The 13,266-nt window shown below is 41.4% G+C and overlaps 1 protein-coding gene across 2 annotated transcripts in view; it reads left to right on the forward strand.

Moving 5' to 3' along the window:
• The first annotated feature begins 11,773 nt into the window (after nucleotides 1-11,773).
• The window catches only part of PPP4R4 (protein phosphatase 4 regulatory subunit 4), a 64,504-nt gene continuing 63,011 nt past the window's right edge, over nucleotides 11,774-13,266 (forward strand). Inside the window, exons 1-2 of one of the 2 annotated variants that reach the window (XM_051621950.1) lie at nucleotides 11,774-11,975; nucleotides 12,478-12,551. In XM_051621950.1, coding sequence (XP_051477910.1) covers nucleotides 11,859-11,975; nucleotides 12,478-12,551 — 191 coding nt within the window. In that variant the 5' untranslated portion in view covers nucleotides 11,774-11,858. Of the gene's footprint in view, nucleotides 11,976-12,477; nucleotides 12,552-13,266 lie in introns of those variants that run through there. The other variant, XM_051621951.1, reaches the window with a different exon arrangement.

The following is a 13,266-nucleotide window of genomic DNA, read 5'->3' on the forward strand; positions in this document are numbered from 1 at the left end:
GCCCGTCGGGCGCGTCTCGGCTGTGAGGAGAGGGTTGGGGCGCCCTGGCAGCCCGGCTTGTTCCAGGACGGCTGGCTGAGAACGGGCAAGGGCTGTTCTCGGCAGGGCCTTGGTTGAGATGCCCTAGCATGGCTAGTCGAGAGTGCTCTAGACTCCCCCTGCGTTTGGCTGTACGATGAGCTTAAGGAGACAAGCTTTTAAACATAGAATCATAGAATGGTTAATGTTGGAAGGGACCTTACAGATTATCAGGTTCCAGCCTCCCTGCTACGAGCAGCGACACTTCCCACCAGACCAGGTGCACAGGCCTCATCCAACCTGGCCTTAAACACCTCCAGGGAGGGGGCATCAACAACCTCCCTGGGCAACCTGTTCAAGTGCCTTCCTGCCCTCATGGTGAAGAATTTATTCCTGAAGTGTAACCTAAGTCTCCCCTCTTTCAATTTAAAACCATTACACCTTGTCTTATCACTGCCCTCTCTGGTGAAAAGCCCCTCCCCAGCTTTCCTGTAGGCCCTTCAGGTGCTGGAAGGTGCTATAACGTCTCCCCAGAGCCTTCTCTTCTCCAGGCTGAACAGCCCCAACTCCCTCAGCCTGTCTTCATAGCAGAGGTGCTCCAGCCCTTTGATCATCTTCATGGCCCTTCTCTGGACCTTCTCCAACAGCTCCATGTCTTTCCTGTGCTGAGGGCCCCAGAGCTGTACACAGCACTCCAGGTGGGGTCTCACCTGAGCAGAGTAGAGGAGCAGAATCACCTCCCTGGCCCTGCTGGCCACACTTCTTTTGATGCAGCCCAGGATGTGTTTGGCTCTCTGGGCTCCAGCAAACACTGGTGGCTCATGTTGAGCTTCTCATCTACTACCACCCCCAAGTCCTTCTCCCCAGGACTACTCTCTATCCATTCTTCCCCCAGCCTGTATTTGTGCCTGGGGTTGTGCTGACCCAGGTGCAGGGCCTTGCACTTGGCCTTGTTGAACTTCATGAGGCTGACACTGGCCCACCTCTCCAGCCTGTCAAGGTTCCTCTGGATGGTATCTCTTTCCTCTACTCCACACAGCTTGGTGTCATCAGCAAACTTCCTGAGGGTACACTGAATCACATGTCTTCAACAAAGGCATTGAACATCACTGGTCCCAATACTGACCCCTGAGGAATGCCACTCGTCACTTGCCTCCACCTGGGACTCTGAACCACTGACCACAACTCTCTGGGTGTGGCCATCCAGCCAATGTAAGCAACTAATGTGAATGAATGAGGATCCTTCCTCTTTTTACCAGTTTTTGGGTTACTGGAGAGTAGCATCTGCTTGCTAGCATTACCATAAACTTAACTTGTTACTGCAACCTACATTTTAAATAAAGCAAAGAGCAGATTGACTATGGCTTGCAAACCCCTTGGACTGACAGTGTTGATTGTAAGAGCTACTTCAGCAGCTTGGAAGAGGATATACCTTTTTCCTAATCAGGCACTGCCTTTATCTTTCACAAGTACATTAGTAGCTATGGTGCTGTTCACATAAATAATACTAAACTGTAGATGTACACATACTGTTGCAGGCCTTACAAAAAAGGAATAGGAAAATTTATTTACCTTCCTGCAACTGAAAATTTTCTTTATAATCAGCATCTCCATAGATAATTTGGGTATTAATGTGTGTGTAATACTTCTCATTCAAGAAAGAATGCAGAAAGAGCCTCTTAAATTTCAATTCTGAAATTAGCAGCTAAGGTTGAATGTCATCAGCATTGCTCATTCACTTAAAAACTTGTTATTCATGCTTGCTCATCTGTTAATGTGTTCTTTATTATTCCCTGTTTAGAAGAGTATTGTGGGTAATGTAATTTGGAGAAAAACTGCAAACAGCTACAGTAGGAAGCACACAACTGAGGTGACAGCATGATTTTTTTTTCTTCCAGTGTGATTAGGTGCTCTTTGCAGCTTGATCTTGGTGTAGGAAGTAGACGTCATAAATTATATACTATGATAATGGCAGATGCTCTGAACAGCTTGTTTTGCTATGAGCATGGAGAGAAAAAAAGGTTTCTAGGTGATAGAGATGAGGACAGTAAATTAAGGTGAAATTACAGCAACAATTACAATTGTTTCTTCTCTCTGGTATTTGTAGGTGATTCTTGGTTCAATGAGAAGATGGGAAAACAGGGTTGGTTTTTACGTTTTTCCTTTTTCATGTGCTAAGGCCAAGGACAGAAATAAGCAAAATAGAAATGCTTTTGAGAACAGTTTCACTTCCAGGTAATCATCATTAACACAGATCTGCCAGTGCACAACATGAGGACTTGCTTCGAATCACATCCTCACATGAGCTAGGCTGAAAGAGCATTTGATGCTTTCTTTTCATGTTCTGTAAGAAATAAATTGAAATCAGTGGGAATACTGAACTGAGTTCAGGGAGCAGAATTTCATACAGTAGCTTTAATGCTTCAACAAACCTATTTTTGCTTCAGCAAACCTTATCTATGTAGTACTGGTCTGGAGACAGTGATGACTGACAGTGCTAGCTCACTGACAGGAGCTGTGACTGCATCTCCACAGGCAAGTTTAATGAGGAGTCCTAGTCTTTATGTATTCCTTCATTAGATGTATATTTCCTTCTGGGTTGTGTAGACTGAAATGGATGCGTCAATTTTGCTAGTTTAGAATTTTTCCACTTTATCTCTTTTTATTTTACTGTATATTAGCAAAAGTAAACCTACAGAAGTAAAATAAATTGATTACTCTCAAATTCTGGTGTGGCTGACTTAATACTGATCCTGAAAAAAGAGTAAATAAAATTTTTTGGACAGGAGAGTTCTTAGCTGTGAATCTGACCTTACATAGTTTCAGATTTTATACCTCTGTCCTGAAAGAAAGGTTTAGCAGGGAAATGAATTGACAAATTATGTTAAATTATACTGTTAAATGACATTATAGACACATTTTTTGCAGGACATGGTTCTGCAAAACCTGATGGTTCTGCAAAATTCTGATTTTTTCCTCAAGAGTCCATTTGTGGATGCAGCTGACTTTTCTTGTTCACTGTTGAGCTCTATGTACTATTTATAGACTAAGGGACAGAATTACAATCCCTAAACTTTTATTTGAAAGAAGGCACGTGCCTATTTGTAGTGAGTGTGGAGGTTCAGAACGGTCTTATCTATACAGAGGTGGCAACTCTTCTTACTGCCATGGTGTGAGCTGGTTATACAAGAGGCATTAATTTTCTGAGTTGTTTTGAAAAGGAATAACCAAGGGAATGAAACATTTGCTTACAGTAACATTGATCTTCCTGAGACTTTGTAACACAAAAGTGACACAGCTTTGGTATGTTGTGGCAAGGCTCTGGTCAAGAAGAAGTGCATGTGTGTCCTACCAGAGAGTCAGCTGTTACACTCTTGGTAAATACAGTTCCATTATTGACAGTGTAAAATGAGCTATTGGTTAAAATGCCAACAACAAACAAAACAGAAGTCTGTTTTACCCTGGCCAAGAGTTCTGTAGATCAACAGTTATTTAAATAACAGGAAATGGTGAATTTAAGATAACATGCATTAATAATAGTTAACGAGTCATGATACTTGTATGTTAGTGTAACTCATGTTAGTACATAAATATTTGATTATTAGTAATTTACAAATTATTTCAGCCAGTATGTCTGAGTGCCCAAGAGAAATGGAGGGGTTTGATGTCTGTATTACAGACCTTTATTTGTCCTGAGCTGTAAACTTACTACAGATCAGTACCTCAGAGATCATGGTTTGGTCTCTACTGTGCAGTAGCAGATACTAGTTATTATATGTTTTGGCAATGAATATTGTGATGTTTTGTAAAATCTAAAAGTTTTATCCTAGTGTAGGTCAAGCCAGAGACCTTTGTGACCAATACCTGTAATTTTGGGATTCAGGTAGCTGATTTCCACACCAGGAACAGTTGAATCTACATGTCAGCACCTGGTGTAGGCTTTTACTTTGTAATCTATTAGTTCTTCTCTTGGTTTTTGTCTCTTGTGGGAAGATCAGTATCTGCTTAACTACTGATTTTAATATCTGTTACTGCTAACAAAATAATGTTGCTCTACCATTGCTTATATTGATAAAAAAACATGCAGCCACTGGCCTGTGGGCTACATGAAGCTTCCTGTGCTTTGCAGGCTGTAGATTTTGCTCTGGTGTGAGTGACAAATGAGGCCTGTCTTCATTTTGAAGTGAGAAGGTAAAATCTTGGTTCTCATAGGCTTCAGACTTTTATTCTTACATTCAGAAGTTCTGTAAGGAGACAAGATCTTGAGGCATAGCACCATAAAAATAAAAAGTCTGGGAGATAGGTTGTTAACTGGAGGACAATATGAGTTTAGATTCTTGCTGTCTTCTGCAGCATTCTAGAACATTTGTCCTACATTTCTCCAATTTCCTCTCTATTGTTAAACCTCATTGGAAAACATACACCCCTTTGCCTGTGGTGCTTTTTTCTTTCTTTTTTTTTTTTTCCTTCCTTTTTCTTTCCTTGTTTTTTCTTCTAACTTCACAAATGTGTTACTTACCTCTGTGAAGCACGTTTGGTATATAGTGTGCTTTATAAAAGACATGGTGATGCTTCTTCAGCTAATGTGTTCACAAGGTCCAGAGAACAAGATAATCTCCAGGACTGAGACTGAAGAGTACTGGCACATTTAACTCTTTACAATTGCAAAGACTTGAAATTTGCAGTACAGTTATATCAAGGTGAAGATTTTTCTGTGTGATTGAAGATTAGCAAAAAGACCTTCATCTAAGATGAGGGAAACATTTGCAGTGATCACAAATGCAGTCAGATGCAATAGATGCTTCAGAATGTATTTTAAAGAGAAGAATGATAAAGTTATGAAGAACAGGGAATGAAATAAAAGGCTGTATTGGTTAACCAAGGGTTTCCCCTTTGGGGAGGTCAAGCTGTGTCTCTTGATGGAGTAACTGGGTTTATGGGCAGAAAAGTTAAGTTCATCTAATCTATTGTGTGTCCAAAGAAGGGCAAAGAAGCTGATGAAGGCTCTACAGCACAAGTCTTAAAGCGAGAGGCTGAGATTATTTTGCCTGGAGAAAATGCAGCTGAGGGGAGACCTTACTGCTTTCTGCTACTACCAAAACCTGTGTGTCAGTTTCATCTCCCAAATAACAAGTGATAGAAAAAGAGGAAATTACCTCAAGTTGCACCAGGAATGGTTTAGATTGGATATTAAGAAAAATGTCTTTACTGATAAGATTGTCAGCCACTGGAACAAGCTGTCCAGGGAGGTGGAGTGGGGTCACCATCCCTGGAGTTATTTAGAAGACATGTAGATGTGGTGCTTAGGGACAAGGTTTAGTGGTAGACCTGGCAGTGTGTTAGGTTAATGTTTGAACTTTATTATCTTAAAGGTCTTTTCCAACCAAAATGATTGTATGATTCTATCTGGATATCCTCAACATATTTTCTATATGAGAAATTAATAATGTCAAGGAATAGGAGTTGGCTAATGAGGAAAGGAAATGCATGTTTCAACTGGGGGAACACATTGGTGTGTGTAAACCTAGCAGGTATGTGGAATTTACTGAAGACATTTCCTAAAGTCTTGTGGGCTAATCTGATTTAATTTATAACTGTGATACAATATTAAATTTGCTGACTACACAGTTATTAATACAGAGCGGAATTAAGATGTCAGGAAGACTGAAAGGACCTGGAGAACCAGAATAATTGGATGAATTTATTCATACAAAGTGCAGCACCATTCAGCTAAGACTAATAGTGATAATTTATACTGTTAAGATGGCAGTTAAATAGTTTTAGATCACTGTGGACAAGAATGACCTCATGTATTAATTGACCACAAGAGAAGTGTGAGCTGCCAATGTAGTATATGTGGTAAACTAACTCCTGTACAAACATTCCTCAAAGAAGCCATAACTTCCCTGAAAGTTTTATTGCAATACTATATTCTGGTCACCTTAATTCAAGAGAGGTGAAGGCAAACTGCAGCAGATGCCAGGAGGACTGTTAGGGTCATCAGGGGAATGAAGAGCCTGCTTTAGGAGTGAAGACTAACTGCTGAGCTCAGCTTGTTTAACCCAGGATTAGAGAAGCTATGACTCTGGTCTTTAAATACCAAAAAAGGAAGAATAATTTAAAGGACTACACTGGCACAAGAAGAAACTTGATAAACTGGCCAACAGTAATTTTAGGTAGGAAATATGAAGTTTCTATGGCAACCAATGAGTGAAGAATATTTGGAGGCAAAAGTTGTTAGTTTTAATATGATGTTTGACGTGTGTATAGCAGACAGTGTTCATGGTTGTCATAGCAAGGAACTGGACTCCTCGGCTACCTCTGTAGCAGTGCCAGTCTTTGGATCTGAGGCAGGCAGGTAGGGATTGACCATCTCCCTGTGGGTAAACTCTCAAGCGCTGGAGTTTGGGTGTTTGCATCCTTACTGCCTATGGGCAAGTGTTTGGGCCAGCACTAACGCCTGGCCTGACCTAGGGAAATGTGTGGGAGTGTACAAGCTGGCCTTGGGGACTGCACCAGTCATTTCACTGTGTGGAAGGTTGAGCTCCAGACCCTGTACCACGCCCAGTACCTTTTAATGTGTTACTGGTTCCAGAGGTGTTCTCCCTTCCCTGATCATTGTAAGCGGTAGAGAAAATTCTAGGTATAATGTTGTATAGACCTCCTTACTGAAATAGTGATGTAATTTAGATTTTTTGCCGTCATTCCTATTTGTAAAATGTAAATAAATTATTCTTTTTGTGTATGTTTGAAAAACAGTAAAGCTGGGGGAAAAAAAAAAAAAAAGGTGTTTTTTTACAATAGAAAATAATTATCTCAAACTTTGTAGAGTAGTTTCTACTCACAGGTCAAAAATCCTACAAATGGTTGGTAGGTATGAGGAAAAATAGCACGTTCTATTTGCTCTGTTATTATCCTGTCTTTGTGCATGTGTTCTTAACTACTTTTGGTGAGGTTGCAGATTAGACACTGTAGGAGGTGAACATTACTATTTTGTACAGAAACACATGAAGAATGCAAGGGTTGCAATCTTACGAATTTTATCTATTACATAAACAGAAAAACAAATGTAAGGATATTTTCTGTGTTCTTGAAAAATAATATTTTTTGCTTTTTTGATCTTACTAGAGAGTACTAAGTTCCAGGAGAGAATATGGAAGACCAGTTTACAGAGGATGAACGCATCAGTACATTCCAGTGTTTTTTCCTTTGTACCTCTTTTATTTATGTAGTTGTTATGATGAGATGACCGGAGTGGCAAAAGAACAATCAGGAATTTTCTGCATATGACAATAGGAAAATGAAGTGATAGTTTCTTAGCAACAAATTGGAAAACATCCTAAACAATATTTTTTCCTGCTGAAGTTTGTATGCTATGTTCCAAGCACTGTTCTGAACCTGATTTTTTTGTGCATGGTTATTTTAGATTAATGTTCTTGCAGGTTTGCCTCAACATGGAGTTTTTGAAAAACCACTCATCACTGATTACGGAGAGATTCCTACTTGGAATAGGAGTGAAATAAAAAATCTTGTTTTGTAAGGCTAAAGCATTAGATGGAACATGAAAGCTGCATTTTTTTTATGGGCTTGGTGAACTGTAACAAACAAACAAAACAAGCCATTCCAGTCAGAGGTTGCTTATTTGGAAATAGTGGCTCTGGCCAGACTGAATTGAACTTCTGCAGAGTTTAGGTGCTGAGTCCTGAGCAGAACAGTGATTACACACCGCATAATCTACCTAGTGTACATTATGAAAGGTTTTTTTTGTGGAACATTAACAGAAAAAAAAGGGGAAATTAAGAATAAAATGTTTAATTTAATTTTGACCTTTGTGGAAACTTTTCAGGAGTCCAAATTAAAAGAAAACAATGCAACAAAAAACACCCTGGAAAGAAAGCATAACTTTCAAGTTGGCCAAAAATATTGCCGTTTGTTTTGTTTGTGTGTCTCCCAACATAATCCAGAACTATTCCACTGAATTTTTCATTTGGTTTGGCCATTACATAAGAAATTCTGGCTTTTGGTCTGAAGGGCACACATTGTGCCTGAAAGCATTTCTTGGCATGCCCTTCCCTATCTTCTAAACCAGTTCCTTCATATTCTAGCTGAGACTTCTACATTTTCAACTTCTCTGTGAATAATTTAATTTGTGGGTTAATTCTTTGGGAATGTGTAACAGGTTAAGTAAGAATCACAACCTTTTAGAGCAATTGTCAGAAGGTAGAAACCTAACTGCTGAGAACTGTACATCTGTGCAACATGAAAAATGCCTTCACCTTAGGTTGAGTCAGTTTACCTGAATAATTATTCAAGTACAAAGTCCTCCCATCTATTTTTTTTTTTTTTTGGTCTTAGTCTATATTGCATTTTGAGTTTATTGCTTTAGAAAGCATGAGTGGTACTAGGTATAACTGCCATTTTCTCAGGTGCTCTGCAGTTGTCTCCATCAATGAAGGATTATTTAACATTAACTCTGTTCTGGCTTCATAATCTTACAGAACTCCTGTGTTAGAATGGAGATTCTAATTCACTCAGGATTTCACAAAAGCAGAATGAAATAACTCTTCATTCTAATAAAACAGCTATGGCAAGGTTAGAATGAAGTTGAAAACAAAGCTTTATTTGAGAGAAGATTGTAGTGGGAAAGGGAGGAGCTGAAAGCAGCAGTAGAGGAAGGGAAGTCATCCGTGACTTTCATAACAGACCACTTTGGGTGAAAATGCCTGCAGATTTACTATCAGAACAGATTCATTTTTGTATATGTGGTTTTGGAACAAAATGTGCAAGCCTATATGTTTGTTTTGTGTGGTTTTGTTTGTTTGTTTGAATTTGTTTGTTTTTCTGGTTGGCAAACATGTGGGTCAAAAGGAGATACATTTATATTGAAACGGGGGCAAGCAAATTCCGTTATCTTTATTCTGGTCCCTCCCATATTCAGATTTCAGAAAAAAATCTTGCCTTTATTCTGCTTTTCAGGTTTCCAGGATATTTGTAGATCTCTTTGACCTATCTACTGATTTTAAAATCAATGGGAGTCATGCTTGCACAGTGTTCCGTGGACTGAGTTATAAGGACAGATTTTTAAAGGCATGAAATGAGCTGTTTACATTTTTATAAGAAACTCTCTTCTTTAGTGGCTTACAACATTTATGTAAAACGTAATATGAAAGTTATTAAATACCTGATTTGAATACTGCAATGAGCTCCTAATTCAAGGCACACAAAAGAAAATGTCTTTGGTCCCCTAGACTCTTTAATGAGAACTGTTTACAGGGTGAAATAACAACAAATTGGCTGTGAAAAAACTTGAAAAAGGATTTTTCTAACTAATTGAGATTGGGATTTCTGTATATTTTCCTATATACTTATTACTGGCTGAAGTCTGCATGTCACAATTCTGAATTTGAGAAGAGAACATTCAAAATATTTTTTTTTTCCCTTGTGGAGCTAGTTAGTTAACTACTCTGAGAGGGCTTAGGTTCAGTTATGAGTATTAAATTTGCTGTTTGATGATGTTCCCTAGTTAAAAGTATAATGCAAAGGAGATGTTGTAAATAGCATTTATCATTTTATTTCATCATCATGCCTTGAAAACTCCAAAAGGTTTTGATTTTCTATTACGTAACAGTTAAATTATTTATATATACTTTGGGTTACATTTTTTATGCTAGTATTTCTCTTGTATGTTTGAAATTAATTGAGATGTTTTAGCTTTTTACTATTTTACTGGTTTAACTGAGCACAGGATTTGGCCTATTAGGATATAGAGAAGTAATGCACAAAGGACCACATTAACTTTTTGCTAAATAAAAACTGAGGTACTTACCAATTATTAAACAAAAGCCAACCAAACTCTAGGCAATGTACTACATAGTATTATCTAATCCTTACAATTTCTGGAATTATTTTTTATACTTTATCAACAAAATTTACCAGATCATGCAGAAATTTCACAGTAATGGTGAAGTGTTGCACCCACTCAGATTAGGCCTTGCACAATATTGACTGGGAGTTTTTAACTCCTGGTGTGTGATTGTTTAGTTGTGTTCCATAGAATCACTGCAAAGGCCACTTGTCTTGAGGCCTGGAGAATTACTTAGCTGGATAAATGCTAAGCACAACTGTGTGTTGATTCTTGCATGCATTCTTGTATGCATTTTGCATTGCCAACCCACCCCAGAAGAAGCTGTCTTATTACATTTTTAAAACAGATAGCATTTTCCATGTTTATTTTTTCAGCAGTCGGGTAAAAATGGCATACCTTTATTTTGAAATAAATACTCTACCTGGTACCTCCGATTAACTCCGTATCTGTAAGCCAGAATGATAAATCCTACAGCATCCAAGGCCCAGCTGGATGTATGAATGTCTATATTGAAATCTGCCCTGCTCCAAGTGTGAGCAGGGTGTAACCTGAGTCAGGTAAAAGGACTGTAAACGTGAAGAATCAAGAGTTACCAAGAATGCAGGTGATGGCTTTGTTGTAGATGCACAATTCATTGCCAAGGACGTAAAAGTTGGGGTTTTTTTTGCTTTGTTTTGTTTGATTGTTTTGGGGTGTTTCGTTTTGTTTTGGGTGTTTTTTGTTTGTTTGTATTTCTTTAAAGGGTAATATAAAAGCTTTCATTGGGGTGGAGCCTGCTTTGGACTTTTCATAGAATGACAGAATAGTTTTGCTTGGAAAAGACCTGTAAGATCATCAAGTCCACTCATTAACCTAGCTTTGCCAAGTTCACCACCCAACAATGTCCCTAAGCACCGTCTCTAGATGCCTTTTAAACCGACGCTTATAGGTTTCTTCTGTGAAATTCTGCTTCAAGAGAGCTGTTGTAGCAGGGCAGGTGAGGCGTCCTAGGACTGCTAGAAAGGGTTTCCAACCCGAGGGTGGTGGCAGTGGAAGAAGAGCACGCAGGGCAGGCTGCAGCAGAAGGGGAGCTTCAGCGAGGCTGTCGCTGTGCGAAGGAAAACCCACGGAGTCCTTAGCTGTGGCAGAGGAGCCCACAGCAGGCCGCGGGGGCCGGCGGGGCTGCGGGAGGCGGCGGGCGGTGCCGCGCCCGGGTACCGGCTGCCGGGAGGGCGGCGGGGCCCCTGCCCGGCCCGGTACCGCCGCGCTCCGGCAGGTTCGGGCCGCGGAGGCCGCTGTCGTGCCCCGCGTTGCCCCGGCGACCCGCCCGGGGGTGCTGGGTCGGCCCTGCCGCGGGCACCGCGCCGTGCGGGCCGCGGGACTGGCCCAGCCGGGGGGCCGTGGCGCTCGCCCCCGCGCTGCCGGGGAGGGCTGCGCCGCGGGACGGGGGCGGGGAGCGTCACTGCACCGCAGCGGCCGTCCCTCCTCCCGCGGCGGGGGGAGCGGAGGCACCGCTCGCGCAGCGTGGAGAAGGGGCTGCTCCGCTCCGCGCCCGGCCGCGGCGCTGAGGAGCAACCCCCGCAGCCCTGGCACTGCGCGGAGAAGCTCCGCCGTTCCCGCGCCCGGAGGCAGCCCGGCCCCCTCGCACCACCGGCTGCGGGCACGGCCGGCCCGCGAAGAGGGGAAACTTGGCTGGAAACTACCCCCCGCCGAGGCGACACCGGCTGCAGCGGGCTCCCGAGGCCGGGGGCTGCAGGCGCCCACCCCGCTCCCTGCGCCGGCGGGCGGGGAGAAAGTTTGGCGGGCGGCGGGGCGGGGGCGGCGCGCGCTGCCGCAGTGTGCGCGCTGAGGTGCGCGCGGAGGCGCGGCCGCGGGCGGCAGCGGGGGGCGGGCGGCGGGCGCGGGCGGGGGGTGCGCGCCCTGCCCGTCCTGCCGCCGGCAGTGCCATGAGAGGCTCGGGCGGCGAGGAGCGGGTGGCGAGGGCTCTGGGTGTTACATGCATCCGATAATCTTCTTCTCCAAAATGGATTTTAGTCAGAGCAATTTATTTGGATACATAGAAGACCTGCAGGAACTAACTATTATAGAGAGGCCAATACGCAGGAGCCTGAAGGTATATACTTCAAAATAGAGCGATGCTTTACAGTCCGTTACAAATCGTGCCTGTTTTATTTATGCACAGCTATCTGAAGAGGCAGTTTGTTTTTTACAGCATTAGGATGCTAAAAATGGTTTTCAGTCATTTTGGAATAACCAGGCTCGAGTTCTCTGTGGCAGGGACTTAGTATTTCCAGCATGAGAATATTAAGGTTGAAAAAAAATAGACTAACTTAGGTCTTTAGATTGTTTTATCTGTGACTTGTTTATACTATAAGTGATTAATTTAAGTGAGAGTGTCTGACATGAAACTGTACTTCTATTACATTCCATATTTTTCTGGTGAGAGAGTTATTTGATCAAATTTGAAATGTTGGCTAGAGATTTCAAGGATTACATTCAAATTACGCATGGAACTATCCCTGAGTATGTGGGGAGGAAAGGGTTGTTTTAAGAAGATTCAAATTACAAAATAGTAAGGCATTGTAAACTCATAACCTCTATTTCACGCTCGACAGACGCCAGAAGAAATAGAAAGACTGACAGTTGATGAAGAACTCAGTGATATTGAAAGGGCTGTTTATCTACTCAGGTATTTCCTAAAATATTACTGTGAAACATTGCTGACCGTGATGCTTACATACAGCTTTTGTAGTGCTTCACTCTTCACTCCTTTTGTTTTCTGTCTTTCTGTAGTAGTGTTTTTGCTTTGTGCTACATTAAACGTATAGACAAGATAAAAATAGGTACTGTAGTTTGGTGTGGTTTTTTTTTTTTAAATGCATAGAATAGGGTGCCTGCATACATGTATAAACATTTATTTTCTGAGTTTCTAATGTGGCCCTCCCCAACACTGAGTTGTATTTCATCTTTTTCCCTGCAGTTGATTTTGCAAGATTCCATGAATGTTAACATTAATAACACCTATAATTCAGCGACTTCATATTCACTCTTAAGGCATGAACAGTTACCACAGACTGATAAGAGAGCTGTTGGAGCATTCTGTATACATCTGGGCTTCCAAGAGAGAAAACTTGGGAGATTAATTTTATAGTCCTTAGGAAACACTGTAGGAGATGCTATATTAATAATTCTCTGTGTGATGTTTTTTTTCATTTTACATCCCTCTTGTTCTTTAAAGTATTTATTTGCAGCTACTTGAATAACTTAAATTTTGGTAGTTTAAAATACAGATCTTTCAACTACTGTGTAAGTCACCTTTGAGAGGACAACAGATCTGAAGGATTTTTATTTGAATATGCGTTTTTAAACAATACCTAGTAATTGGACGGCCAGCTGCAGCTCCC

The sequence above is a fragment of the Apus apus genome, chromosome 5 (assembly GCF_020740795.1).
Source record: "Apus apus isolate bApuApu2 chromosome 5, bApuApu2.pri.cur, whole genome shotgun sequence".
Classification (NCBI taxonomy): domain Eukaryota; kingdom Metazoa; phylum Chordata; class Aves; order Apodiformes; family Apodidae; genus Apus; species Apus apus.